The sequence below is a fragment of the Lithobates pipiens genome, unplaced genomic scaffold (genome assembly GCF_037356315.1).
Source record: "Lithobates pipiens isolate NorthernLeopardFrog02 unplaced genomic scaffold, aLitPip1_a1.2 Scaffold_16, whole genome shotgun sequence".
Classification (NCBI taxonomy): Eukaryota; Metazoa; Chordata; class Amphibia; order Anura; family Ranidae; genus Lithobates; species Lithobates pipiens.
In genome coordinates, this window is record NW_027507748.1 from 375,241,350 (window position 1) to 375,269,326 (window position 27,977).

General features: G+C 41.2%; 1 protein-coding gene across 2 annotated transcripts in view; it reads right to left on the reverse strand.

The window, feature by feature from the left end:
* Nucleotides 1–2,396: 2,396 nt before the first annotated feature.
* LOC143982972 (multidrug and toxin extrusion protein 1-like) overlaps nt 2,397–27,977 on the reverse strand; it is a 98,711-nt gene continuing 73,130 nt past the window's right edge. For both annotated transcript variants that reach the window (XM_077482155.1, XM_077482156.1), the window contains 5 exons: nt 21,383–21,452; nt 18,593–18,725; nt 14,937–15,031; nt 5,209–5,272; nt 2,397–2,835 (listed from right to left, as the gene is read on the reverse strand). In XM_077482155.1, coding sequence (XP_077338281.1) covers nt 2,633–2,835; nt 5,209–5,272; nt 14,937–15,031; nt 18,593–18,725; nt 21,383–21,452 — 565 coding nt within the window. In that variant the 3' untranslated portion in view covers nt 2,397–2,632. The remainder of the gene's footprint in view (nt 2,836–5,208; nt 5,273–14,936; nt 15,032–18,592; nt 18,726–21,382; nt 21,453–27,977) is intronic.

A 27,977-nucleotide genomic window follows, 5' to 3' on the forward strand; every position in this document is an offset into this window, starting at 1 on the left:
AAATGGTTGTAAACGTTTTTATTTATTTATTTTTTCAAATAACAAAGGTGCCTATACTTACCTGCTCTGTGCAATAGTTTTGCACAGAGAAGCCCTGATCCTCTTCTTCTGGAGTCCCCTGCCGGCGCTTCAGGCCCCGTCTCTTTATCTGGTGCCCCCCCTCAGAAAGCTGCTTTCCATGGGGGCATCTGTGAGGGCTCACTCCCTAGCCCCGCTGCTGCGTTGTAGGACAAAGGCAGCGGGACTCTGCCCTGCCCCCTGCTTCTGTGGCACAGCTTTTTATTGACAGCAGCAGGCACTGTTATCAATCTGTACAGTAAGGAGAGGGACAGTGGCTGGAGCCACTGCGCTTGTGCACATCACTGGATTGGATCAGTGTCAGGTAATAAAAAGAGGGGGGAGAGGAAAGATCCCTGGTGCCACACATCCACAGACTCCTATGGTGGTATATGAGAGAACCTGAGCCTTGGCGCCTGCCAGGCCATGCCCTCAGCGTGTTTCACTCTTCCCCCAGGAGCTTAGTCATGGGGAGGCAAATTCTGGGACCCACACAAGGCTATGCGCTATGTTAATGTTGGGCAGTTCTGCCTATATGCGATCCTTGTGAGTGATTTTAAAAAAGAAAAGGGTTTCCCCTCACCATTTGGACAGTGCTTACAAGTCAGCCACTTTTCCTTTCGATTGGGTCCTAGGAAACAAATCACCATTCCACGCTTATGGACATGGGTGGCTCATCTATGGTTACTGGTGTGAGAGGGTGCATGGGTATGGGTATGAGTCATTTGCCATTTCTACTTGCTAAGCAACCATACACTGCGATTTTACTCTGTCTCTATTATACTTGACGAAGGAATCTACCCTGCACCTCCGAAACATGTTGGGAATCGCTGGGTGACCCTTTATGTATCTCGGGTTCATATCCACGTGAGACCGACCTATGGTTCCCTGTTGGAGTTCAGAGTATTGTATATCGTTTTCTGTATGATGATTCTTTATTTTTATTTACCATTGTACAAACTGACTACTCTTTTTTAACCTTTTGTAATGAAATTTGATTTTTTTTTTTACACTGATTACCTGGTTACCTACTGCCTTTAAAGTCCCATCGGGAGTCTTTCTTCTCTATATCTCATACCACCATAGGACTCTGTGGATGTGCATCACCAGGGATCTTTCCTCTCTTCCTTCCAGTGACTATAGGAGCTGGGACAAGCTCCATCCTTTGCTGGCACTCCTGCAGTGGTTGTAGCATCACTCACACTATTCCCCATAGTGATTGAGCCTGAGAGGCATACTAAACAAACCGTGGGTCACAAGAAAAAAAAGTGGGGGGGGGGGGGAGCTGCAGCACAGAAGGTTTTTCACCCTAATGCATTGAAGTGAAAAACCCATCCATAAAACAGTTTAATGTCCGTGCCGGAAATGTAACACTCCCATTGGTTACACTCTCAACCAAACTGTCATACTTACACTTTAAGGCTTTAGAGCCAATTTAACAGTCCCAATAGGTTTTGCTCAAGCGAACACCCTGTCAAGCTTCAACTAAACAGTTGATCATCAGCATGAAGTGATGGAGTGTATACCTCAAGTTTATGCAAGGGAGTGGTTCTCTAGTGATCGCAGGAGGCACTAAAGGACCTGAAAAGTGTGTAGTTTAGAAGACAGCCACAAGGGGGAACTCGGTCATAAGCAGTAAGGGTATTCCAACACTATGGTACAATAATGCTGATTGGCTAGTATTAAAATGAGAAGCACTTGCACACTGCTGCATTTTTCATATTGTACTGCATTTTAAATATATGACTAGTCACCTCTATGGAATAAGCTATTGCTGGAAACTGCAACAAAAATCATCTTTATTAGACCCCTTTTTACACTGAGGCAGTTTTCAGGCATTTTAGTGCAAGAAATGACGCGTGTAAAGCACCTCAAAACTGCCTCCCATTCATTGCAATGGGTCCTGCAAGCAGCATCTTTGGGGCGGTTTGGAAGTGCTGTATACAACACTCCTAAATTGTCCCTGCCCATTCCAATGAATGGACAGCACTTCTGTAGCACCTGGAAAGTGATTCGGAAACGCCGCAACACAGGAGTCTTTAACAACTTTTTTTTTTTTTTAGTTTAGTGAGTTAAAAGCACCACTTAAGCAGTGGTAAAGTGCTGCTGAAACGAGCAGTGCCTTACCATGAACACAAGGGTGGCCCCAGTGTGAAAGGGGTCTTAAGCAAAGAAGCACACAAGTTTCTGCAGTTAGCTTTACAAAGTCAATATTATTCTAAGTGTACAATGAATTAAATGGGGGGGGGGGGGGTCTATATTAGCCAAGTGCATAGAGTAGGCGTATATAGAATCATAGTTCATGTAGGCATTAGTGAAGAGCAGCAGGCAAAAATGTGTAAGGTTCCCAAACTTTTTTATTTTATTTGGCCATTGGTGCCTCAGAGTTTTGCTGTTATTTCTTCATTGGGTAGCGTCTAAGAGAGCCTAGTTTTGTTCCCAGACACCAAGAATTTTAGACAGCCAAGCTTTAGCTGTTATATATCCCATGGCTTTAATGCATAGCACTAGTATAAAAAGACCCTTACTATACAGTATGGCATGCATAACTACACTGTTGCTGGTGGAATTGCAGCTAGTGCTGTTTAACAGTGAATTTTATAATAAGTCCAATAAACAAAGTTGAAATAACCGCAAGTGCCTCTAAACTCCGTCGGATGATGAGCCACTTCAAAGCTTGCCGGTCCTCTTCTGCCACATCTGACGTATCTTTTTGTTGGAGCTCAGTTTCACTACTGCTGGAATGTAGGGCAGCATAGTTGGTCAGTTCCCTGTCATCTATCAGAAATAATGGAGACCATTAACTATATAATCTATGATGGTATTAAAGACTAAGCAGAAGGCATAATTACATACTTATTGTTTGCATGACTTCCACTACCAAAGCTGGACTGTGTATGCAGATCATGGATTTCTGTGACCTGGCAAATTTTCTATTGAATATCGTTGGACTGCAATCACATATTCAAACAATAGAATTGCCAACAAGTCAATTTAAATTTCTGTCCCTAATAGTTACAAAGTTATCTACCATAATATGTTTAGACTAGCACAACAAAGTCCAAATTGGGTGCAAAAACCACACTAAAATTTGCAAATCTTTACTTCAGAGGCAGCTCACAATATAGTTAGTATAAAAATCCTCAATATTGGAATGGCACTATATATCATGTTCGTTAGGCATTAATTAAAAGGAAACTGTTTTTTTTAACACCTTGAATAGTTACCAATAGGCCAGGTAGGTATGAGGATGCTTCCTCAGGGATGTGTCCATGATAACTTGGGCTCATTGAAAGGAAATCAAAGACACTGCATGCAGGGCCAGATTTGCCAAGAAAATATAAAAGGATTGATCCCAACTCGGTTGTTAAGGACAAAAAGTTGTGTGCCTCTAGGTTCCAGTGATGAAAATTCACCTCTGACTTGGTGGCATTCAACCAGAAAGAGGAGTGGTGCTGGAGCTTGGAAGGATGGGTCTGAAGAGGACAGCACCAGCAAAAAAAAAATAGTTTTCCAATGAAAGCTGTATCTTTTAAAGGCCAGATTCATCTTTATAAAAACACCACAAAAGACAAAACAATAAATGTACATGTTTTTGCAAGAAAAAGAATGTGCATTTATTTTCTTTTTCATAGGAGCCTGCAAAGCATTGTACCCACAATCAGTAGATCATGGGTGCAACATCAGGCTCCAGCAAACATCCTCCTGCTTTCTGTCCATGCCTCTGTATAGGTTTCCAATTGGAGAGCTGGAGGACGTGTCAATGGACTGGGTGCAGTGATCATTGCACTCCAGTCGCATTGAGTACTATTCTGTCCCGCATTGTGGCAGACGGGACTTGCAATTCATTCATTCACTCTGAGACCCCTTTCACACCAAGGGCGTTTTGCAGGCGCTATAGCATTAGAAATAGCGCCTGCAATCCGCCCTAAAACAGCTGCACCATTGTAGTGTGAAAGCCCGAGGGCTTTCACGCTGCAGCGGTGCGCTGGCCCGGACGTCAGGAAAAGTCCTGCCAGCAGCTTCTTTGGAGCGGTGTGTTTACTGCTCCTTCACTGCTGCTCCCCATTGAAATCAACGGGGCAGTGCTGTAATACCGCTGGCAAAATGCCACTATTGCGGCGTATTGCCAGGAGTTTTAACCCTTTCTCAGCTGCTATCTGGGGGTAAAAGCGTCCCACTAGTGGCCGAAATGCACCACAAACCCACAAATTATTGAATGCCTTTTTTTGTTGTTAATTGTTACTACTACCCAAACTCCATTTGCTTCTCTCTTTGAAATTCTACAAGGTGTTTTTTTTTCCAAGACAGGAGGCACTGGCATTTTACCACAAACAATACAATATTCTTTTTAAATTGACTTTTACATACAAAATCGATAATAAAGCAAGTGGGCTTGTACATATAGGGCTCACTGCTTGTGCTTTAACACAAACATTGTCCTGTATTTAGGAGCACTACATTTTCGCTGCGGATGCAGTGCACCACAATCCACAGAGCATTTACATCTGTGTGTTGTGGACATTGTTTCTACAGTAAATGTGTGCTGGGGTTCCCTTTAAAATAAATGGCAATACAATGCACTATATAATATTGAGTTGGCCCACCTTTTGCAACTATAACAGCTTCAACTCTTCTGGAAAGGCTGTCCACAAGGTTTAGGAGTGTGAGTCTATGGGAATGTTTGACCATTCTTCCAGAAGCACATTTGTGAGGTCAGGCACTGATGCTGCCACCCCTTCTTGTCTAAATCAGTGCCTGACCTCACAAAAGTGCTTCTGGATTAGGGTGCGCCCATGCACACCCCGTACACACACCTATACTGTTTGTCCTGCTTACCATTATATTCAAAAGTAAAAATAAAATAAAATCCCACATTTTGGGTTGCCCCCGGAAAAGCAATAGAGGACAAAATGTCCACTTGTGATGCTAGTTCTTTTGACAACCAGGGATTCCATCACTTTGGAGGATTTCCTCTCACTTCCTATTTGGCTTTGAGAAATGAAGGGAAATCTCCCCGATGAGACACAGATGGCAAAAAAAATCCTGACTGGGGTTATAACCCTCTGCTACTGCCTTTAGTTCTACTTTGAGTGCTTTGTTATGTATATTTTTGTTTGGCCCGTGTCAAAATATTACAAAGTTACATACCTGGGGCATCAATACTATGCTCAAAAAATCCAAGGTTCTTTCTCAAGCCTACACGTTCCTTAGCCTAAAAAGCAAAGAATGTATGCTATAGTAAAATATAAACTGACAATAATATTCCACATCAAGAAAGAAAGCTACAATGACAAGTCAGCCTATGGTTGAAATGATATTCGTTCTGGACCATACCATACTCCATCATGAAGTATGGTAGCAAAACAAGTCAAAAGGTGAGGTGAATACATTGAAATTGAAATTGGTGATGTGTGATTAATAAAGCATGTCTAAATGCAAGAACACAATTTAAATATATTGTAGTTTAACAGTCAAATAATATGGTGGATGCATTTATTTTATTTCTTCAGTTTTTTATTTTCACCTGGTGATCCTGCTAATAACACATTTCTTGTCCTGTACTGTATCTTTCACCCTAGGACATTACTACAGAACACCTATTCTCATAATTTCCATCTCTAGGGGGAAAGGTTCTGTATTCCTCAGAGATAGCTGTGAATAATATAAATGATGTGTAGCCTCACATGTTATAAACTCACAAGATTTCTGTAAGGTATTTTTCTGCATTAGGAAACAGAAATAATAAAACACTTTCCATAGTATATTTAACAGACCAATAAAAGGAGCAAATAAGAGAAGTTTAGTATTAAGATATGCATTTCATTTTGAAATTGCAGTGTAGGCCCTAGCCAGCCACACCAGCCATGCATTGGTGTGGCTTAGGTATATGGATAATATATTATTGTATGGACCAGCACACAACAAGCATTGGACAGATTTGTTGATCTCCTTAACAATACATACAATCTCAAATTTACTGTAAACAGTGATTTGCGTAAAATTTCATTTCTTCTAATTCTCAAAGACCATGACAACTGTCTAGCCTTTACACTCTACAGGAAGGAGACTGCTGGGAACACCATCCTCCGTGCCTGAAGTGCACACCCTACTACACTCATCCGTAGCATTCCCTGTGTCCAATACATCAGACTTAGTAGGAATTGTACCCGTGACAGCGATTTCACGCAGATCTACTGAGGGGGGCAACTCCTACTGCGTGGTTATTCAAAATTGCTCTTACACAAGGCATTTAATAAGGCACTTCAACAATCTAGAAATGCATTACTCTACAAAACTAGGGCCAAATCGCAATCTAACCCAACGGTAAAATGTATTACTCAATACTCCTATCAGCAGCATCAACTGAGAGAAGTCTTGGCCAAACATTGGCATATCTTACATGATGATCCAACTCTTAATAAATACATCTGTGATCGCCCTGAGATTGTTTTCAAACGCGCTGTCTCTTTACGCAACAAACTTACCAAGAGCCATTATGCCCCTACCTGCAGGCAGGGTACCCAGGAAAAAGGGATCCACCGATGTGGGTATCTACAGGCTTTAGATTTAAACTGCCCAATAGGGAACTTTTCTATCCCCATTTTTGGGCTGATTGTAGTACTCAGGGGGTTGTGTATCTCATGACATGTAAATGCAGGGTGTTTATTCTTTGGCGTAGTTGGCAGATAGTCTTACCAACGTTAAACAACCACATTTATTCTTCTACAAATGGTAAGATGCTGACCCCTATAAGCAGACATTTGGATCTATACCATACATTTAACACATCTCTGGTCACCTTTATAGTCCTAGCAGTTATACAGCAGGATCCCAGGGGAGTGGATTAGGATAAAAGAATATTGCAACAAGAAACTAAATGGATAGAACGTTTAAATGCTACACACCTGCTTGGAATTAATGAATTACAATGTTATAAATCATTCCTGTAAAGGCATTGGGTAGCTTTACCAGCAGTGATTGCTTTTTCTAGATACTGTGTATGCAATCCTGTATTGTTGCTCTATATACTGTATATATACATAGTTCTTGATTCATTCCCTCTGATGCGATTTCTGCTGTTGCAGCTGTTTCTGTTTGATGCTAAAAATCAATGTAATAATGTCCTTCTCTCTATGGCATTCCCTGCCTATGTACATTCAATGTCCGAATTTTATTTCAAATGTTTTTTCTGTATCAAGTTATTTACATTATGCATATGTTAAATTTTATTATATCTGCAGTTTCCACTTCTTTAAATTGTTCTCTAGTTAATTGGTCTCTACTATGCACGGGATTACCTGATGGCACCGATGGGCTGGCTCTGCATGGTGTGCTAGTGCCGCGGGTCATATGTGCGGCCAGTAAGCCGCAGTCTCTTCTCATCCCATGGGATGGTTCTGTGGCGTTTGTGGGCCTGGGCTTGTTTCTTCCCCTCAGCTGTTATTCCTGGCTTGCCACTATTCCACCCAGCAGTCCAGGGCATTTCCATGCTGACCCATGCAGTGCATTATTTGCACTGCTATTTCCAGAGGTCACACTGAGGGGAGCTCTCAGCCCTGTGGTTCCCACTAGGACACTCGCTGGAGCGATGTTGCGCACGCACCCTGTTATGGACGGTGATGCGGAAGTCCCACCACACACCTGATTGGGATGTGCATATAAGGCAACCATCTGAGCCTTATATCATGGCAACCACCCCAAACGCTGATCCCATTCTGGAATCATCCATACTCTATAATCCTATCTAGTCTGGTATGTACCCATGTTGTATACTTAGTATCTGATGGCACTTTTTATGACTTTTGAAGGACCTATGGGCGATACTCCTATTTTTTCAGATGGTATGGATTTGAAGCTCTTTTTGTGCTTTCTGTGCCGCTACAGCAACACAGTTTTTATTACTCCCTTATGATGTCATCTCTTTGGGTCTAATATTGGTCCATTTTTTGGTCCTGGCATCTCTTTTCTATACCAAATATAAGTATCAGGTGAGACTACATGATAAGATTTCCCTTAGTTATCATCTTTTGTGAACTTCTTTTGTATTGAGCTATTCCCAATGATACCTTTATATTTTTTTGGTGGCAATTTATTGCCACTAAGCACAGTTTAAGCCAAAAGTAAAGATCTCAGTCATACTTCATAGATACAACTTCTATTTAACCATGTCTTGTGCTAAGGTAGGCCTAGCTAGGATCCCTGTGCTTTTCAATTACTGTATTTGCTGGCGTATAAGACTACCTTTTACACTTAAAAAAAATGCCCAAAAATCGGGGGTCGTCTTATACTCCGGGTATACAGGTATACAATGCTGCCCGATGGATGTCAGCCCCCAAATGTCTGCTAATACTGTATGTGGCTTCAGCTACAAACTGTATACGCCGTTGAGCCTGGCTTTTAGGAAAAAACTCAAGACCTTCCTCTTTTAGCAGATGATCAAAGCTCGCCACAGCGCCTAGAGGCGATTCAGTTCGCATTGTGCGCTATACAAATATTTAATTCACTCATTCATTCATTCAATCCTGGCGAGCGATGTATTCTATTAATGAATACAGAGCCTGCTTGGATTGGAGTAACAACCTCTGCCAATCCGAGCAAGCTACATAGAGTAGCCTGCTCGGATTGGCTTTGAGAGAGAGAGAGGCAAGGGCTGATGATGCTACAGCCTCTGCCAATCCAAGCAGGCATTGTATTCATTAAAATAATACACTGCTCACCATACTTCCCTGGGTAAATCCATTCACTGATCTCCTACTACTATACATCCTGCTATTTGCCTTTGAGGTCCCAGGCACCCAAGAGGGACAGGTAAATCTGGGACATATGACAGGGGGGTTATTAAATGCATTTTGGTGGACAATTCCCATAGAATGTAACCCAAAAGTGGTATAGGTTTGGTTAGTGAAAAATTCTACTTTCCAGAGTTGTGGCATTCAATAGATCTCTGTTTGTGTTATTATTGTTTGATTTACTTTATGACATAACACAGCATGGCGGATGAGTAGTTGGCATTCTTGCTTTGTTTTTTTTAATCGTTCTAATGTTTTTTTTAAATGGTGTTGCCTCAGAAGGGGGGTAGTCTTATACCGTGAGTATTGCCCAAAACCTATGTTTTCACTTGAAAAATAGGGGGTTGTCTTATACGCCCAGTCGTCTTATACGCCGGCAAATACGGTACACAATACCATTCTGTTGTGGTGCTGATTGCCTAATTAATGTGTATAGTCTACACTCTTTTCTTCCTTATGCCTATTTAATTTGGGTATTGCACTCCTCTTTCTTGGTGCTTCTATATAGATACACATTTATAGTTTTCTATCTGGCACGTCCCTGCATATTGTCTGCTACGCACATTGCATGCCCTGTGGTTGGCCGCCCCTGGGTGCAGTCTTGGTGTTCTACACATATTTTGAGACTTTATACCCATGTTATACATCATTATAATTGTTACAATTACTGATTGCTTCTTTCTCTCCTTAGAATGTTTATCAATCTCCTGAAGAAGCGATTTTCGCAAAACATGTAGAGCTTATTTGAATGTTATAATCTATTGTAGTCATACATGTCTATTATGGCATGATTCTGACATTCATGATCCATATTGGAGAGGTTTAGTTGCTACTGCAATTATTTTGCAGTATTTTAAATGTTTTTTTTATTATCTCTATGTATTAATTTTTAATAAAAAGTTAGTTTATTTTCTATGATTGGTACCTGGAAAGTCCATTTTCCACTTTCTTTATTTAATTAATTGACGTTTAGGACGTGACACTGCGCTACCTTAGGCTCCCACAGTTCCATCCTGTGTTGGTGCTTTGCTAACTCTTTGATTCGTGACTGCACATTTTCATTCTTGAGGAGGGGGACTTGCTGTGTTTGAGGAAGAAAAATGCTGACCCTGATGCTAGGAACACCATCCCTACAGTCAAACACGCAGATGGAAACCTCATTCTTCAGGGCTGTTTCTCTTCTTAAGGTACAGACTGACTTTACTGACATTAATGGCTGTGTGTTGAGTTATTCTGAGGGGACAGCAAATTTACACTGTTATACAAGTTGTACACTACTTTAAAGTGTAGCAAAGTGTAATTTCTTCAGTGTTGTCACATGAAAAGATATAATAAAATATTTACAAAAATGTGAGGGGTGTACTCACTTTTGTGAGATACTGTGTATGTGTGTATAATATAAAATCTCTTATGGCTCATGAAGTTCTTGTGGGACTGATAGGATTTGTGCAATATGGAAGAAAAGGGTTGCCTAAGATTTGTTCTTGACCTGACTGGTGTTTCATAAATTTTACTATCAAAGTCATTAATAAAATTTAAAGGATAATAGCACTTTTATTATAACTAATGCATTTTTAGCCTAAAAAAAAATTAAATATAGTGGCTTAGCTTTACTGAAGTCCAGTGGTGGCCTGTCCATTGCCCCCCCCCCCCCCCCCATCTATGCGTCTGACCCCCCTGATCTACATACAGGGTGCCAGATTATGGATTTCAATGGGAGGGGGGGGGTGTTTTTTTGAATCACGTGAGTAGAGCCAGAGACTCTAATAGGCTTTAAAAAATGGTGGGCTCGGGGGGGGGGGGGGGGGGGGAAGAGCACTGCATCCTGACCCCACCCAGTTGTGTGATGATAGTAAATGAATAGTCGCTATTTTCACACTAAATTTCCTCCCCACTAATTAGGAGGCAGGTTTAAAACCCATTTCCTGATTGGCCAAAATATCAGGTGATCCTATTGGATGCCTAGTGCTTAGGAGGAAGAGAGTGTTAACAGCAGCTGGAGCCAATGAGGAAAGAGTGATCGGTGAGGGGTTCTGCTCTCATGCACAGTGCTGGATCGAGAGTTAGGCTCAGGTGTGTTCAATAATGATACAATGTTACAAATACAAAAATACATTGCTTACCTTAGTGATCTGTAAAGAGTTTCAGTGCAGTAAACTTATCAAACAACAGTGTTCCTTTACCTTAAACATTAGCTTCAGTGAGAAACTTGGTATTCACTTTCATTCACTTTTTTTTTCAGGCCTGGGGAGTAATTGATTACCCCTTACAAGTCTGGAGTTCTTTATGAAAGCAGAACATCTGGTACTGCAGGCTGATTTTCTTGACATGTTTCAGGCCTGGCTAGCTGCTCTAATTTCTGGTCAATATAAGCAATATGTAGGGCAGGGTCAACGGTGCATTAGTAGCTAGGGCAGTGTGCAGAGGTCAGTAGTATATAGGGTAGCGTACAAAGGTCAGTAGGATGTAGAGTAGCGTACAGAGGTCAGTAGGATGTAGGATAGCGTACAGAGGTCAGTAGGATGTAGGGCAGCGTACAGAGGTCAGTAGGATGTAGGGCAGCGTACAGAGGTCAGTAGGATGTAGGGCAGCGTACAGAGGTCAGTAGGATGTAGGGCAGCGTACAGAGGTCAGTAGAATGTAGGGCCGCGTACAGAGGACCGTAGTATGTAAGGCAGCATACATAGGTCAGTAGAATGTATGGCAGCATACAGAGGTCAGTAGGATGTAGGGCAGTGTGCAGGGGTCAGTAGGATGTAGAGTAGCGTATAGAGGTCAGTAGGATGTAGGGTAGTATACAGAGGTCAGTGGGATGTAGGGCAGTGTGCAGGGGTCAGTAGGATGTATGGCAGCATACAGAGGTCAGAAGGATGTAGGGCAGTGTGCAGGGGTCAGTAGGATGTAGGGTAGCGTACAGAGGTCAGTAGGGTGTAGAGCAGTGTACAGAGGTCAGTAGGGTGTCGGGCAGCGTACAGAGGTCATTAGGGTTGTAGAGTAGTGTACAGAGGTCAGTAGGATGTAGGGCAGCGTACAGAGGTCAGTAGGGTGTAGAGTAGTGTACAGAGGTCAGTAAAATGTAGGGCAGCGTACAGAGGTCAGTTGGGTGTAGAGTAGTGTACAGAAGTCAGCAGGATGTAGGGTAGCGTACAGAGGTCAGTAGGATGTAGGGCAGTGTACAAAGGTCAGTAGGGTGTAGAGTAGTGTACAGAGGTCAGCAGGATGTAGGGCAACATACAGAGGTCAGTAGGGTGTAGAGTAGTGTACAGAGGTCAGTAGGATGCCCTACAACAAGTATGAACTGACATTTCACACATATTACAAACTTTACGGGTATTATTTGTGATTTTTGCTCAAATACTGAGATATTCACAATACTTTCTTATATATAGACCCCTAAGTTAATAAAGATTGCAGTTATAGTGCTGGATATGTAATTACTTAACAATTTTACTTCATTTGGCACTCATTTTTGCATTACAGTGCTATTGATCTCCTTAAGTTTCTTTGCAGTTTCTTCCTGTATACATGCATACACTCTCTCAATGGCTGTATTGTGTTTCTGAAGGCAAGTTTCTTTATGGTGACAGCAGTGGACCATGCTTGCACAGTAAGCATTGGCATGACTGATTATGGTCACCACTGGGAGTGCACATGACAGGTGGACAGTGCATCAGAACAAATGGCAGACAGGAACAAGGACCTTAACTGCAGGATCACAAGATATTATGTTAATGAAAGCTGCAGATTTAACAATATTCAAAACGATTTTTGTAATGTAATGTATAAGTGTGGCCAATACGGCAATTGTATTTATAAATTATAACCCAGGGCACTGCAGAAACTTACACAAGTCACTGTAGGAATACAAAATGGACGCAGCCAGGGTTTTGCTTAATAATTATTGAGCCTATTTATTTGGAAAGAGCATTGGTAGGAGAAATACAATGATGCTGAAGTAGTCACATGTATATTTATTTTATCGTACTCTACAAAACATATGAATATTTTTTTTTTTTTACACTGCTGGTATTTAAAGAATTCATCTTATATACAGTGCCTTGAAAAATTATTCATACCCCTTGAAATTTTCCACATTTTGCAATGTTGCAACCAAAAACATAAATGTATTTTTTGGGGATTCTATGTGATAGACCAACACAAAGTGGCACATAATTGTGAAGTGAAAGGAAAATGATAAATGGTTTTCAATTTTTTTTTTTTTTTTTTTTACAAATAAATAACTGAAAGTGCGGTGTGCATTTGTATTCTGCCACCTTTACTCTGATACCCCATAACTAAAATCTAGTGGAGCCAATTGTCTTCAGAAGTCACCTAATTAGTAAATAGAGTCCAGAGTACACCTGTGTGTAATTCAATCTCAGTATATATACAGCTGTTCTGTGAATCCCTCAGAGGTTTGTTAGAGAACCTTAGTGAACAAACAGCATCATGAAGGCCAATGAACACACCAGACAAGTCAGGGATAAAACTGTGGAGAAGTTTAAAGTAGGGTAAGCTTATAAAACCACCAATCACAGGCTTTGAACATCTCACGTAGCAATGTTAAATCCATCATCCAAAAAAATGGAAAGAGAATGGCGCAACTGCAAACCTACCAAGACATGGCCGTCCACCTAAACTGACAGGTTGGACAAGGAGAGCTTTAATCAGAGAAGCAGCCAAGAGGCCCATGGTAACTCTGGAGGAGCTACAGAGACCCACAGCTCAGGCGGAAGAATCTGTCCACAGGAAAACTATTAGTTGTGCACTCCACAAATCTGGCCTTTATGAAAGAAAGAGTGGCAAGAAGAAAGCGATTGTTGAAAGAAAGCCATAAGAAGTCCTATTTTCAGTCTGCGAGAAGCCATGTGGAAGAAGGTGCTCTGGTCAGATGAGAGTAAAATTTAACCTTTTGGCCTAAAAGCAAAATTCTATGTGTGGCGGAAAACTAAAACTGCACATCAGCCTAAACACCAAACATGGTGGTGGCAGCATTATGTTGTGGGGATGCTTTTCTTCAGCAGGGACAAGGAAGCTGGTCAGAGTTGATGGGAAGATGGATGGAACCAAATGCAGGCCAATCTTAGAAGAAAACCTGTTAGAGTCTGAAAAAGACTTGAAGCTGGGGCAGAGGTTCACCTTCCAACAGAACAACGACCCTAAACATACAGCCAGAGCTACAATGTTATCATTTAGATCAAAGCATATTCATGTGTTAGAATGACCCAGTCAAAGTCCAGACCTAAATCCAATTGAGAATCTGTGGCAAGACTTGAAAATTGCTGTTCACAGACCCTCTCCATCCAATCTGATAGAGCTTGAGATATTTTGCAAAGAAGGATGGGCAAAAATGTCACTCTCTAGATGTGCAAAGCTGGTAGAGACATACCTAAAAGACTTGCAGCTGTAATTGCAGCGAAAGGTGGTTGTACAAAGTATTGACTCAGGAGGCTGAATACAAATGCACACCACACTTTTCACATATTTATTTGTAAAAAAAATTCAAACAAACATTTATCATTTTCCTTCCACTTCACAATTATGTGCCACTTTGTGTTGATCTATCACATAAAATCCCAATAAAATAGATTTACATATTTGGTTGTAACATGACAAAATGATACCCAAATAAGCACATTGGAAGTCCACTGTGATTTGTTAAAAACAGTGCGGCTGTGTGGGCAGAGCAATCCGTGAAAGAGAGAACTACAAGTCCTGTCTGTTACCATAGCAGACAGCATGTGGTTCGCAATAAATTGTGAGGCCACTGATGAGTGCTTCCGTAGTTCATTGACAAGGCTTCAGCTTTCAAACAGACAGCCAGTACAGAGTTACAGGCTGAAAGTTGTAGTGGTTGTCTGCAGGAGCCTGACATTGCACCAGGCTATGTTCCACTGATCACAGGTGCAATGCTCTGCATGCCCCTTTGTGGGAGGGGGGGTTAATAAAAAAAACAAATATTTTTTTTCTGCAAAAATATGTGCATTATTATTTTTTACCAAAAAGTGAACTTATCCTTTAAGAGACTGGAAGGTCTCTAATACAAAGTTTCTCTAAATACCATGTAAAGATATAAAATATAAATACCTTTTCTGTCGCAAGGTTCCAGTTTACTTTCCAGAAATATATAGAAAAGAAGAGATCAATACAAGCAAACCCAGAAATCATTCCAATCCAAAAACCTGTTGAAGCAAATGTTAACCTTTATTTTTATAATTTAAAAAAGGGAATTTGCAGTTATATTTCTGAATACATAACATATATAATAGACAAAAAATAGCAATACAACATGCTTGACCTCTTCATTTGGACTAAAACAAGTAAATACCACATTTTCACAGTCCATTAACCACTTCGGGCACTTATACACCGTCCTGCCCAGACCAATTTTCAGCTTTCAGTGCTGTCGCACTTTGAATGACAATTGTGCGGTCATACAAGGCTGTACCTAAACCATAAATAGAGCTTTCTTTTGGTGGTATTTGATCACCTCTGGGGTTTTTATTTTCTGCTAAACAAATAAAAAAAGAAAAGAAAGAAAGAAAGAAAAGAAAGAACATTTTGAAAAAAAAATGTTTTTTTTTGTTTTTGTTACAAAACTTTGCAAATAAGTACGTTTTCTCCTTCACTGATGGGCACTGATAAGGTGGCACTGATGGGCACCAATGAGGTGGCACCAATGAGGTAGCACTGATGAGGTGGCACTTATGAGGTGGCACTTATGGGCACCGATGATGGACACTAATATGAGGCACTGATGGTGCACTGATATGCAGAACTGCTGGGTACACATAGGTGCCATTGATGGGCACTGAAAGGTGGCACAGATGGGCACTGATAGATGGAATGGATGAGCACTGATAGGTGGCACGAATGGCACTGATAGGATGCCACTGATGTACAGTAATTGATGGTACGGATGGATGCCAATCAGTGCCAAATAATAATGCCTGCCAATCAGTGATGTCCATTGTGGGAACTGATTGGCATCCATTGTGGGCACTGATTGGCATTGCTGGTGGTCTAGGGTGGCATACCTGGTGGTCCTAGTGGCATCCCCAGGGTGGTCCAGTGTGGGCATCCTTGGGGGGGGGGGGGCTGCACTGATAATCAAGCTCTCCTTGCGTCTGACAGACGCGAGTGAGGAAAAGCCGATCAACGGCTCTTCCTATCTACACTGTGATCAGCCGTGACTGGACACGGCTGATCACTTGTAAAGAGTCTCCGTCAGAGACTCTTTACCTAGATCGGTGTTGCAGTGTGTCTGACTGACTTTCACACTGACTGTCAGACAGACTGTCACACCACCGATCGCCGCGATGCGCACCCCCACGGGCGCGTGCCAGTGGTTATCCTGCTGGACGTTATATGACGCCCAGTCGGCATATTGAAACCACTTTGCAGCCATCATTCTTCTAGATGGCGGGCGGCAAGTGGTTAATGTCCGTTTTTTATTGTACATAGTGATAAATGATCCATCGACCATAGATTTTATTTTTATGAGCAATCTTTCACTTGGAAATGATTAATCAACACAGAAGAAAAAGGCCGATTTGTTGAATTCTGATGCATTTTTCACAAAGACCAATTTAGTCCTTTTAAGTGAAAACAATAATTTACTGATTGAAATGATCATTAGTGCAACCAATTTTTGAAAGTAAGAAAGCACATTATGGGGTTTATTTACTAAAACTAGAAATTAGTCAAATTTCTGTATAGTGTATGTAATCGGCTTCTAACTTCAGCTTGTATAATTAAGCTTTGGCGATAAAACCTGGAAGCTGATTGGATTCTATGCAGAATTGTGACAAATTTTGCATTCTCTAGCTTTTGTAAATAAACCCCTATGTGTATCCAATTAATGCAGTAAGGCACATTCCTCATTTAGGAAAAGTACTGCATGTCCCGAGTCGTGCATGATTTCTTCTCTTTGAAGTTAAACATGCTGCACTACATCTAAATTCTTAATCAACTCTTGGCTGGAAATAAACTTCATAATTCCTATTGTCAGTGTTGTAGTCAAACTTTTATAGCTGTAAATAAGTCTTTCTTAAAGCCAATATGCTATCCAAGACACTTAATTAATTTCTTTGAATTTGAGAGCTATGGAACCTCTCGCCCATTTCTGGGTGAGAAAGGCTATGTAAAATGTTTGCTTTAGAAGGCTGTAGAGAAGAGATCATAGCAGATAAACAGGTACAGCGTATGTAAGCAGATTTGCTTTAACTCTGTTTATCACCGGAGGCTAGTCACTTCAATGGGTATATGCAAGGGTTTACAGTAAAACCTTGGATTGTGAGCATAATTCATTCTAGAAACATGCTTGTAATCCAAAGCACTTGTATATAAAAGCGAATCTCCCCATAAGACATAATGGAAACTCAGATGATTCGTTCCACAACCATTTATTCATAGGTCCTTCAGTTTATAGACCATAAAAAAAGATTTCAGCAATGTGATAGTTGTGTAACCATAAAATGTCCATCCACAAATAGCAGCCTCAACAAGGGGATTAGAAGCAAAATCCAGCAGGATCTACAGGGTATAAAAGAGAAGAGAGGCGCCTCTAAGTGTAGCAATATGGTTACATTTAATGAAGGTACAACATTTAGCAACTCACATGGTTGATAATTAAAAAAGGCACATCTAAGTATGCAGACATCCGGGGTAAAGCTGTCCACACAGACCATCCTCCTCACTGTCACCTCTGTCAGTCTGCAATCATGACAGGGAAGACTACCCTGCAGTAGAGCGTTCTGAAAGCGAGGCTTGAAGTGCTTGTGGAGCGCAGCGTGGAAGGAACAATGTCGACGGTGTGGGGGGAGGATGATCTATGTGGATATCTTTATCCCAGATGTCTGCATACTTAGATGTGCCTCTTTGAATCATCAATCATGTGAGTTTTTGTACCTTCATTAAATGTAACCATATTGCTACACTTAGAGACACCTCTCTTCTCTTTATTATATATAGTTGTGACATGATGCTACTCTTATATCAAGACATTGCTTGTATATCAAGTCAAAATTTATTAAAAAATGTTGCTTGTCTTGCAAAACACTCTGAAACTAAGTTACTCTCAAACCAAGGTTTTACTGTACAATGAATTTAATAAGGAATAAGTATACTCATTTAATGCTGTTGGTCTGTATCTTTACACTGCCATTCTACATTTACCTGGGTGTCACTTTAAGGCCTCATGCACACTGGACGTTAAAATAACGTTATAAAAATGCCAGTAGCTTTGCAGTGAGTTTTTCAACTTTTTTCAAAGTTTTTGCAATAGCGTTTTTAGCGCTTATTGGCGTTTTCTAGCGTTTTTCCGTGTTCGCAGGTTTTTTTTAACCGCTGGTGAGCGAAGTTGGAGCGTTTATCAATGTTTATCAGCGTTAGAGTGCTTTTACAGCTGAAAAAAGTCTCTTAGAACCCACTAGGTTTGGGGGGTTTTTTACTGCTCAAAAACGCCACTGCCCAAAATTGCCCAAATGATAACAGCCTATGTGTGCATGGACACATAGGATAACATGATGGAGAGTTTAACGACTGTAGAAAAAAAGGTCTACTGCCAAAAAAAGCTGCTGTAAAAACGTCCAAAAACGTCCTAAACGTTTTGTTCTGATCAGTAAAACCAAATGTTAATAAAAGAACATGAGCAATACCAGTTTACAGTTTCAAGTCACGTAAATACTGTTGCAAGTTACAGTAAAATGGTAATAGAATTAATAAAATTACTTTTTAATTACCTTTTATACCTAGTTTCAATGCAAACATGAGGGGTACACCAACTGTAAAACTGATAAGGCAGTAACCTACAGTAAGTGCAAATGCCCCAATCTCTGGCTTCCCGATGCCTCTAAGCAGTCCATTGAAAACAGTCTGTACAAAAGAGAACATACAGAGTTGAAAGAATGCTATATCAGGGAATATATATTATACATTATGGTTTTTGCAGTGGCCATAAAATACATATACAAGTGGCACATTCAAAGTGATACTATACACACACTGTTTAATTTACACTGTCCCTTCCATTTCTGTATGTGGATAATGGCACTGTAGTTATTTTAACAAAAAAAACCCCCATCTAAGTACCTTTTTAATAATTGACATACAGCTTTCACATGACCCAACTATTTCCCAGCCTGTCTGCTGGAAAAAAAAAAAAGCAAGAGGAGCTTCTAGTTCTCTGCTGCTGGTCACATGTTAAAAAAAAACAAAACAGCCTTTAGTCCTGGTTCACAACGATGTTACTTTGAAATCGTGCATCTTCACTTGAAGTAGCACGATTTCAACGTAGCAGGCCAACGTGATTTCAGGTACTACTTGAAAGACATCTGTGTGGCTTCATGCACAGATGTCTATTGAAGTCACACCCGAAATTGGCAAAAGTAGTGCAGGAACTACTTTTGCAAATTGGTGCGGTTCTGCAAAGTCAGCATTGCAACGATTTGGAACAGTGAAACAGGCCATTGTAATGCTTCAAAAATAAAACATCCATCAGAGAGATAGCAGCAAAATTAGGAGTGGCCAAATCAACAGTTTGGTACATGCTGAGGAAAGAAGAAAGCACTGGTGAGCTGAGCAACATTAAAAGGCCTGGCCATCCAAGTAAGACAACAGTGGTGGATGATCACAAAAAAAAAAAAAAAAAGACAGATCAGTTCTGGAAAAGCATTCTTTGGATGGATATAACTAAGATGAATCTGTACCAGAATGACGGGAAGAAAAAAAGTGTGAAGGCTTGGAACAGCTCATGATCCAAAGCACACGTCATCTGTAAAACATGGTGGAGGCAGTGTGATGGCATGGGCATGCTTGGCTTTCAGTTGCATTGAGTCATTGGTGTTTATTGATGATGTGACAGAAGACAGATGCAGCCGGATGAATTTTGCAGTGAGATATACTGTCAGCCCAGATTCAGTCAAATGTAGCAAAGTTGATTGGACGGTGCTTCACGGTACAGATGGACAATGATCCAAAATACACTGCAAAAGCAACACATAGGCTTTTGAAAGAAAAGAAGTGGAATATTCTGTAATGGTCAAGTTAACCACTTACGGACCACCCGCCACAGTTTTACTTCAACTGTTTGAATTTGGATATCGTTGTTATGGCAGCAGCTAGCTGCCATAACCCCGGTATCCTCTTCTTCAGTGGGCGGTCTGCTACAAGATAAAAGTGGTCTCTTTGGCGGATTCGCCACAAGATCACTTTTATCAGCAGCAGGAGAGGGCCCCCTCTCCCACCGCGATCTGGTGCCCACCGCCGCCGGCAGCGGTGGAGGCAAAACGCGTTTTGTCTCCTGCTTGGTATGGAGATGAGTGAGGGGAAGATGCCCCCCCCCCCCGTCTCCAAACATCTGCTGGGTGGAAGGGACTTCAAAACGTCACTTATATGTGAGGTTAAAATTTTTTACAGGTTGCTTGTTTTGAGGAGAAGGTCTAGGGCTAGAATTATTGCTCTCTCTCTAACGATCGTGGCGATAGCTCACATGTGTGGTTTGAAAACTGTTTTCACGTATGGCATTTGCTTCTGCATGCGAGCTCGTCTGGACAGGGTGCGTTTAAAAAAAAAATGTTCTTCTTATTTATTTTACCTTTTATTTTTTTTATTTATTTATTTTTTTAAATTTCACTTTTATTCCTATTACAAGGAATGTAAACATCTCTTGTAGTAGAAAAAAAAGCATGATAGTACCTCTTAAATATGAGACCTCAGATCTCATATTTACACTAAAATGCAATCAGAAAAAAAAAAAATTCTAATTTAAAAAAAAAACTTAAAAAAATGAAATTTGTTAACATTAGCATTTTCCCGTTCTTCCTCTCGTGAGGCGATCACTGGTATCCCCACAGACATGGAGTCTGCAAAACCCGCAGTCGGACTCACCGAGCTCGCGGCGGGCACGCGCACCTGCTATCCAGGCCTCGCAAGATCACGTACAATAATGTGATTTCGTGCAGCAGAGCCAACCTGCCGCTGGTCTGCAAGCGGTTAAACGTCGCCTATGGAGATTTTTAAGGGTAAAAGTTTGTCGCCATTCCACGAGCGGGTGCAATTTTGAAGCGTGACATGTTGGGTATTAATTTACTTGGTGCAACATTATCTTTCACAATATAAAAAAAAAATGGGCTAACTTTACTGTTGTCTTATTTTTAAATTTAAAAAGTGTCTTTTTTTCCCCAAAAAAAGTCCGCTTATAAGATCGCTGCGCAAATATGGTGTGACAGAAAGTATTGCAAGGACCGCCATTTAATTTTCTAGGGCGATAGAAAAAAAATTATAATGTTTGGGGGTTCTAAGTAATTTTCTAGCAAACAAAAAAAGTTTTTAACTTGTAAACACCAAATCTCAGAAAGAGGCTCGGTCCTTAATTGGTTAATCACCTAATCTCAACCCAATTGAGCGTGCATTTCACTTGCTAAAGGCAAAACTAAAGGCAGAAAGACCCACAACTGAAGACAGAAGAGAGAAGTGCATCTCACTCGTATGTACCCTAGAGGTAAAAATGTCAAAAATAAATATATACTTACAGCCGGTGAACAAATAACATAAAAGAAGGCACAGATAGGCATGGTTTGGGACACCAGAATAATAATAGCCCTACAAAATAAATACATGAAATAATGAAACCAGTATAATTTCAGGTCAAGGCAGGACAGATCAATTGTAAAAAAGGAAATATTTGTTATTTACAGGCAAAAAGTAAGAGTGGACAAATGTTTTAGAAAGACAACGACCAGTATATAAAGACACAGCTTAATAAACAGTGCTCTAATGCAATCTAACAGAGCATGGTATGAATTTCTCTATGGTAAATAGTATTTATAGTTGCACAAAGTGCAGGTCGGAACTTTACAGATATAGAGACAAATTTCTCTTCATGCTGAATCTACTGCAGTGTACTACAGTACTGACCTGAGGTACAATGTATTCATCCACCAGATACAATAGGTGAATAGAGGCTGTTTTTTATCTGCTGGCGTGCACCTAAGCACTAATTGTTGAGCTGTGTCACTTCACTCAAATATTTGCTTTCCCCAACATTTAATATTCCTGATATGTGTCTGTTGTACCATGTACTTGTGTTAAAAGTATCTCACACTTTATCTATTGATTTTTTTGCTTGAAATACCTAGTGTTCCTGCCAGTCCCCCTGTCTTCCTATTTCAAACTGGCCACACTAGGCATGACAGCGTATTCATTCATCTCAGCGTGGGCAGTTTTCTGGCTGCACAGAGAGAACAGTCTGCCTGTCCTCCAATGATTAGACTTGTGCTGATATGCCCCCACTGCACAGCCATTCACTGGGAAGATCAATGTGCTGCTGTTTATCCACCCTCACCTCTCCAAGCCCCATATGCAGCTGAGAACAGGGATTATGTGATTACTTAAAAAAAAGTGTTAGGCAGTTGTGAAGAAATGCAGTAAACTTACAATACTTAAAGAAATATATATTTTAATTGTAAATTTTTTTATCAATTTAGAAAAAGCAAAGTGAGTAAACAGAATAAAAATCTAAATCAAACCAATATTTGGTGTGACTACCCTTTGGCTTCAAACAAGCATCTGTTCTTACACTTGCACACCCTGTACATGTGCACAAAGTCAGGGATTTTGTTGGATTAGAGTCAGGTGCTTAATTAACCAATTATACCAATTGGTGCTAATGATTATCAATGTCATATGTTGGTTGAAACATAGTCATTAACTGAAACAGAAACAGGGTGCGAAACAGCCAAACTCTGCTACTAAGGTGAGGCTGTGGAAGACAGTTTCATGTCATAGGTCATACACCATGGCAAGACTGAGCACAGCAACAAGACACAAGATAGTTATCAGCAAGGTCTCTCCCAGGCAAAGATTTTAAAGCAGACTGGGGTTTCAAGAGGTGCTGTTCTAGCACAAAGAAATGGGCAATATTGAGGACTGTAGACACAGTGGTTGACCAAGGAAACTTAATGGAGCAGATGAAATGCGGACTTTCCTTCAACATTGGAAGATGTACAGCAGTGCCATCAACACAGAAGTAGGGCAAAACGGTGTGACTCAGGTACACCCAATTACTGTCCAGAGAAGTCTGGCTAGAAGTAGTCTTTATGACCCAGGTACACCCATCTATGTCCAAAGAAGTCTGGCCAGAAGTGGTCTTCATGACCCAGGTACACCCATCTACTGTCCAGAGAATTCTGGCCAGAAGTGGTCTTCATGGAAGAATTGTAACCGAAAAGCCATACCTCTGATGTGGAAAGATAGCTAAGCAACTCAACTATGCATGAAAACATAGGAACTGGGGTGCAGAAAAATGGCAGCAGGTGCTCTGGACTGATGAGTCAAAATTTGAACTATTTGGCTGTAGCAGAAAGCTGTTTTTTTTTTTGTCCAAGGGCTGGAGAGCAATAATGAGTGTCTGCAGGCAACAGTGAAGCATGGTGGAGATTCCTTGCAAGTTTGGGGCTACATTTCTGCAAATAGAGTTGTAGATTTGGTCATGATCAATGCTGTCCTCAATGCTAAGAAATAGAGGCAGATACTTAACCATCATGCAATACCATCGGGCCGGCGCGTGATTTGCCCCAAATTTATTCTGCAGCAAGACAACGACCCCAAATATACAACCAATGCCATCAAGAACTATCTTCAGTGTAAAGAAGAACAAGGAGTCCTGGAAGTTATAGTTTGGCCCCCACAGGGCCCTAATCTCAACATCAAGTCTGTCTGGAATTACATGAAGAGACACAAGGATTTGAGGCAGTCTACAGCCACAGAACATCTGTGGTTAGTTCTCTGAGATGTTTGGGACAACCTACCTGCCGAGTTCCTTCAAAAACTGTGTATATATGTACCTAGAAGAATTGATACTCTATCAAAGGCAAAGTAAGGTCACACTAAATATTGATTTGATTTCTCTTCTGTTACTTTCCATTTTGCTGATAAAAATAGACTATTAACACTTCTATTTCTGAAAGAATTTGTAATCGCTTGCCAACTGCATAACTTAGTTATACAATGGCTAGTACATGATCTGGCACTTCCAGTTATAGGACGTGCACACCGCTGGTGCCACAGCTGGGATTAGACACAGCATAAGCCGATCAGCGGGTGTCGGCCAATGGCTGTCCACCAGCACTCACTGATCGGACACAGACCTCTGAAAATAAGGCAGAGCTCTGTCCTGTCAGAAGAGATGTGATAGATTTTATTTCCCTGCTAAGCAGGGAATAAAATCCACCAGCTCTCTTAGTGAAAACAGCACATAGTAACCACAAAAACACTGGTTAGGTACACAGTTAACTCTTTGATCACCATAAATGTTTACTCCTTCCCAGCCAGTATCATTAGTGCAGTGACAGTGCATATTTTTAGCACTGATCACTGTATTAGTGTCACTGGTTCCCACAAAGTGTCACTTAGGGTCAGATTGTCCACCGCAATATCGCTGACCCACTATAAGTCGCTAATCGCCGCTATTACTAGTATAAAATAAATAAATAAATAAAAATTCCAGTATATATACCATATTTTGTAGACAATATAACTTTTGCGCAAACCAATCAATATACGCTTATTGTGATTTTTTCTTTTTCAAAAACATGTAGCAGAATACATATTGGCCTAAATGTATGAAGAAATTCGATTTTTAAATTGTTTTATTGGATATGATTATAGCAAAATGCAAAAAAAAAAGAAATATTTTTTAAACATTATCTGTATTTTTTTGTTAATAGCGGAAAAAATAAAAAAACTCAGAGATGCTCAAATACCACTAAAAGAAAGCTCTGCAAGTCTATCTATCTATCTATCTATCTATCTATCTATCTATCTATCTATCTCTATTTTCTATTTTAAACTGAATGGATTGTTGTACAAGGCAAGGGTTCACATACAGAATAGTTTAGGTCTAACTTGGAGATGAAAGACAATTCTTAAAAAAGAAAAGACAAAGGGGTCTCTTTATAAAAGGTTTGATGACTAATTTTGCCTGACATTCAACCAGAATTTTCAACCAGAATTCTTTGAGCAACTTTTTTTTTTGCGAAGCAAGATTTGTGAACATTCGTTTAGTGAAAATTAAATTCAGTGACATTCATCAACATCTGTTTGTCGACAGGAAAAGGCCTGTAACATTCACCCTCAACCTGTTTGGAAATAAAATAAATAAAATATAACCTGGTCAAGCTGCTGAAATATTTTATTTTCTACTTCTTGCTTTGGGGTCACCAGCCTGTATGCCTGGTGCATTAAGCTGGCTAGCTGTGGAAAGTGGGTCATGGTATTGATTTTTCTATTTCTTTTTTCTCTTTTTGCTTCCTTGATATTTTTATATGTTTGTTGTCCTAGGACAAAAACTGTTCTCAGTTATTGCATGTTGAAGAGTTACAATGAGCAAATTCATTTGCTGTCTTAAAAGCTGTGTACTTATGAAATTTGATGTCTGGCCATTCACCAGCTGCATGTTTTGTAAATGGAGCAAATGTCTCGTGGTATGCCAAGTAAATACCATTTGAATGTCACTTGGGTAAATAGCAGTAAGAGACTCACTGTGTGAACTTGTCAGTAAATCCTTTATAAATATACCCCAAAATGTCAACAAGGAAATCACATTTTTAAGGCTAAAATCTTTTAGAATGGCTTGGCTTTTGAGACATAATGCTGAATAATAAACATTATTTCTGTTTGAACTTTAGTTGATATAAAAGGGATCAGAAGCTTGGCAACAAAGGCTCCATTTACACCTGGTGTTTTTTGGGGTGTTTTTGTAAACTTTTTCTGCAGCTTTGTACAAGCTTATTTAAATCGTTTTAGAAGTGTAAGGCGCGATTCACATCTATGCATGTTGCTTTTGAGCGTTTCTGCAGTGCTTTTTGCTGTGCTTGCCGCGTTTTTGCCACGATTTGCATTTTTTTAGACTGTATATAACTGGTTGCTAAGGAGGGGGCCAGAAAGCCAATGCATCATCAGCTGTGGGCGGGCTTCCCCATTGTAAAAGAAAATAATTGCCGGCTAAAAAAAAATTGTGAAAAAAAACAAAACAGCATTGGGTCCCCCCCAGGTCCATACCAGGCCCTTGAGTCTAGTATGGATTCAGAGGGGACCCCCCATGCCAACATTTTTTAAAAAATGGCGTGGGGGCCCCCCCATCATATTTTTTACAAAAAATACCAGACCTTTATCCGAGTATGCAGCCAGGCAGGTCAGGAAAGGGAGGGGGGAGGGCGCATGCGCGAGGCTGTGGATGGCGGACGCCTGACTCTGCAGCTCCGCTCCACGCTGGCATAACTCCGCCGATCCCGGAACACAACAACCCTGTCTACGCTCGCAATAGCTCCGCAACGGCCCCCCGCACGATCGGGACCCGCCGAACCTGCTAAACGGGCAGTTTCTGTCCCTCCAGCACCCCTGGCAGGAAGTTTTCGGAGCATCCACGGGAGGCAAAGATGGCGCCGGCACCTCCGCTACCGCAACCTGCGCAGTCAGTGACACAGAAGGGAGGGAAGCTGGCAGTCACTGAGACAGGTGAGCTGGTGCACTACACCGCCCAGTATTCGGCACCATCCCCTACGGGAGACCTATTTTCATCCCAGAGCTCTGATTTGGATAAAGCACTGTGTGAGGCACTGCTCAGTCAGGGGAACGTGGAAGATAGCCCTCCCTCGCACCCCATCTCTCCACAGCTTCACCTATAGACTATCCCGGGGACCAAACCATAATAGCACGTTTCTCCTCGCTATTGGATCAGGGGCTAGAGAAGGCGACTAAACGCATTACGGTCGACTTGAAAAGTGAATTTCATGAGCTGGGCACCCGTATAGGGACTATAGAGACCAAGCTGGACGAGACCATCTCCAGGACCAACCAGAATACTAACTGTATTGAGGAGGTACAACAGCGACTAGACGAAGCCCTAAATAAACTTGACGATTTGGAAAATCGCTCACGGCGCTACAATTTTAGGGTACGGGGGATCCCCGAATCCTTTGCAGATGCAACGGCAGTGAGTAAAGAACTGATCTCTCATCTCCTACCAGACCTCCCCTCTCATAAACTAGAGCTGGATAGGGCCCACAGGGCTTTGGCTGCACCCCGCGCCGATGGCTTACCACGGGACATCATCGTGAAACCACACTATTATTCAGTTAAGGAGCAGGTGATGCTCAAAGCTAGAGAAATAACTGATCTACACCTTCGGGATCACCCTATCCAGATTTTCGCGGACATCTCTCCTGCTACTGTTCAAAAACGTAGGGCTCTTAAACCACTACTACAACCCCTCATAGCGAATGACATCAGATACCGTTGGGCTTTCCCGTTCCACCTAGTGTTTACTCACCAGCGTAAGAAATATTCTTTTGCAACCTTTCATGAGGGCGAAACATTACTGAAAAAGCTGGGCCTGATTTCCGTGGAGAATGTGGATTCTCCGCGCCCAACACAACAACGTACCCCTCCTGCCAAGTCACCTCAGTGTCCTCTTTCGCCAATCTGGCGCTCAACCAGAAGCAAGGCCAAGTTGAAACCCAAAAACTCTTGAAGTGATGGATGCCCTTCCGTTTTCTTTTACCATTGTGACGGCTGTCACCCTCCGAAACCTTTTGTCGTCCCGTAGGCGGGATCAAGAACTGGAACTTTTCAGTGGTTTTCGCTATAATGCCTGAGACTTTATAGTTATGGTTTTCTCTTAGTTTGATGGGAGGCTAACTTACCGGGAAGACCCCAAGAAAGTACTTTTACCCTACTTATGCAAGTAATAAGTTGAACTTCTTTATGCAACACTGATAGTTTACTACTTTGATGTTGGGGGCTCCCTCCCCTACCGTTACCACATGTTATGTTCATTTGTGTGATAGTTCTGTAGGGATTGGCAGAGGCCAGTAGTGGCGGTCATTCGCCCAGTTTGCTTTCGGCCCTCTCACGGTGTGACGGGACCGAAATCAGACGGAGTGCAGTGTCTTCCGACACTGTACCATTTCCGAAAGGAATTGGGGTAATTATCCCCTTTGATTTATGATGTTTCTACTGTTAAAACTGGTACAGTTTTACACAAACCTTTTGATTTTGTTAGGTGGCTCTCCCTTGGGCCACTTATTCTTCACTATTTCTTTTTCTAACCTCTTTACTGATCCTTTT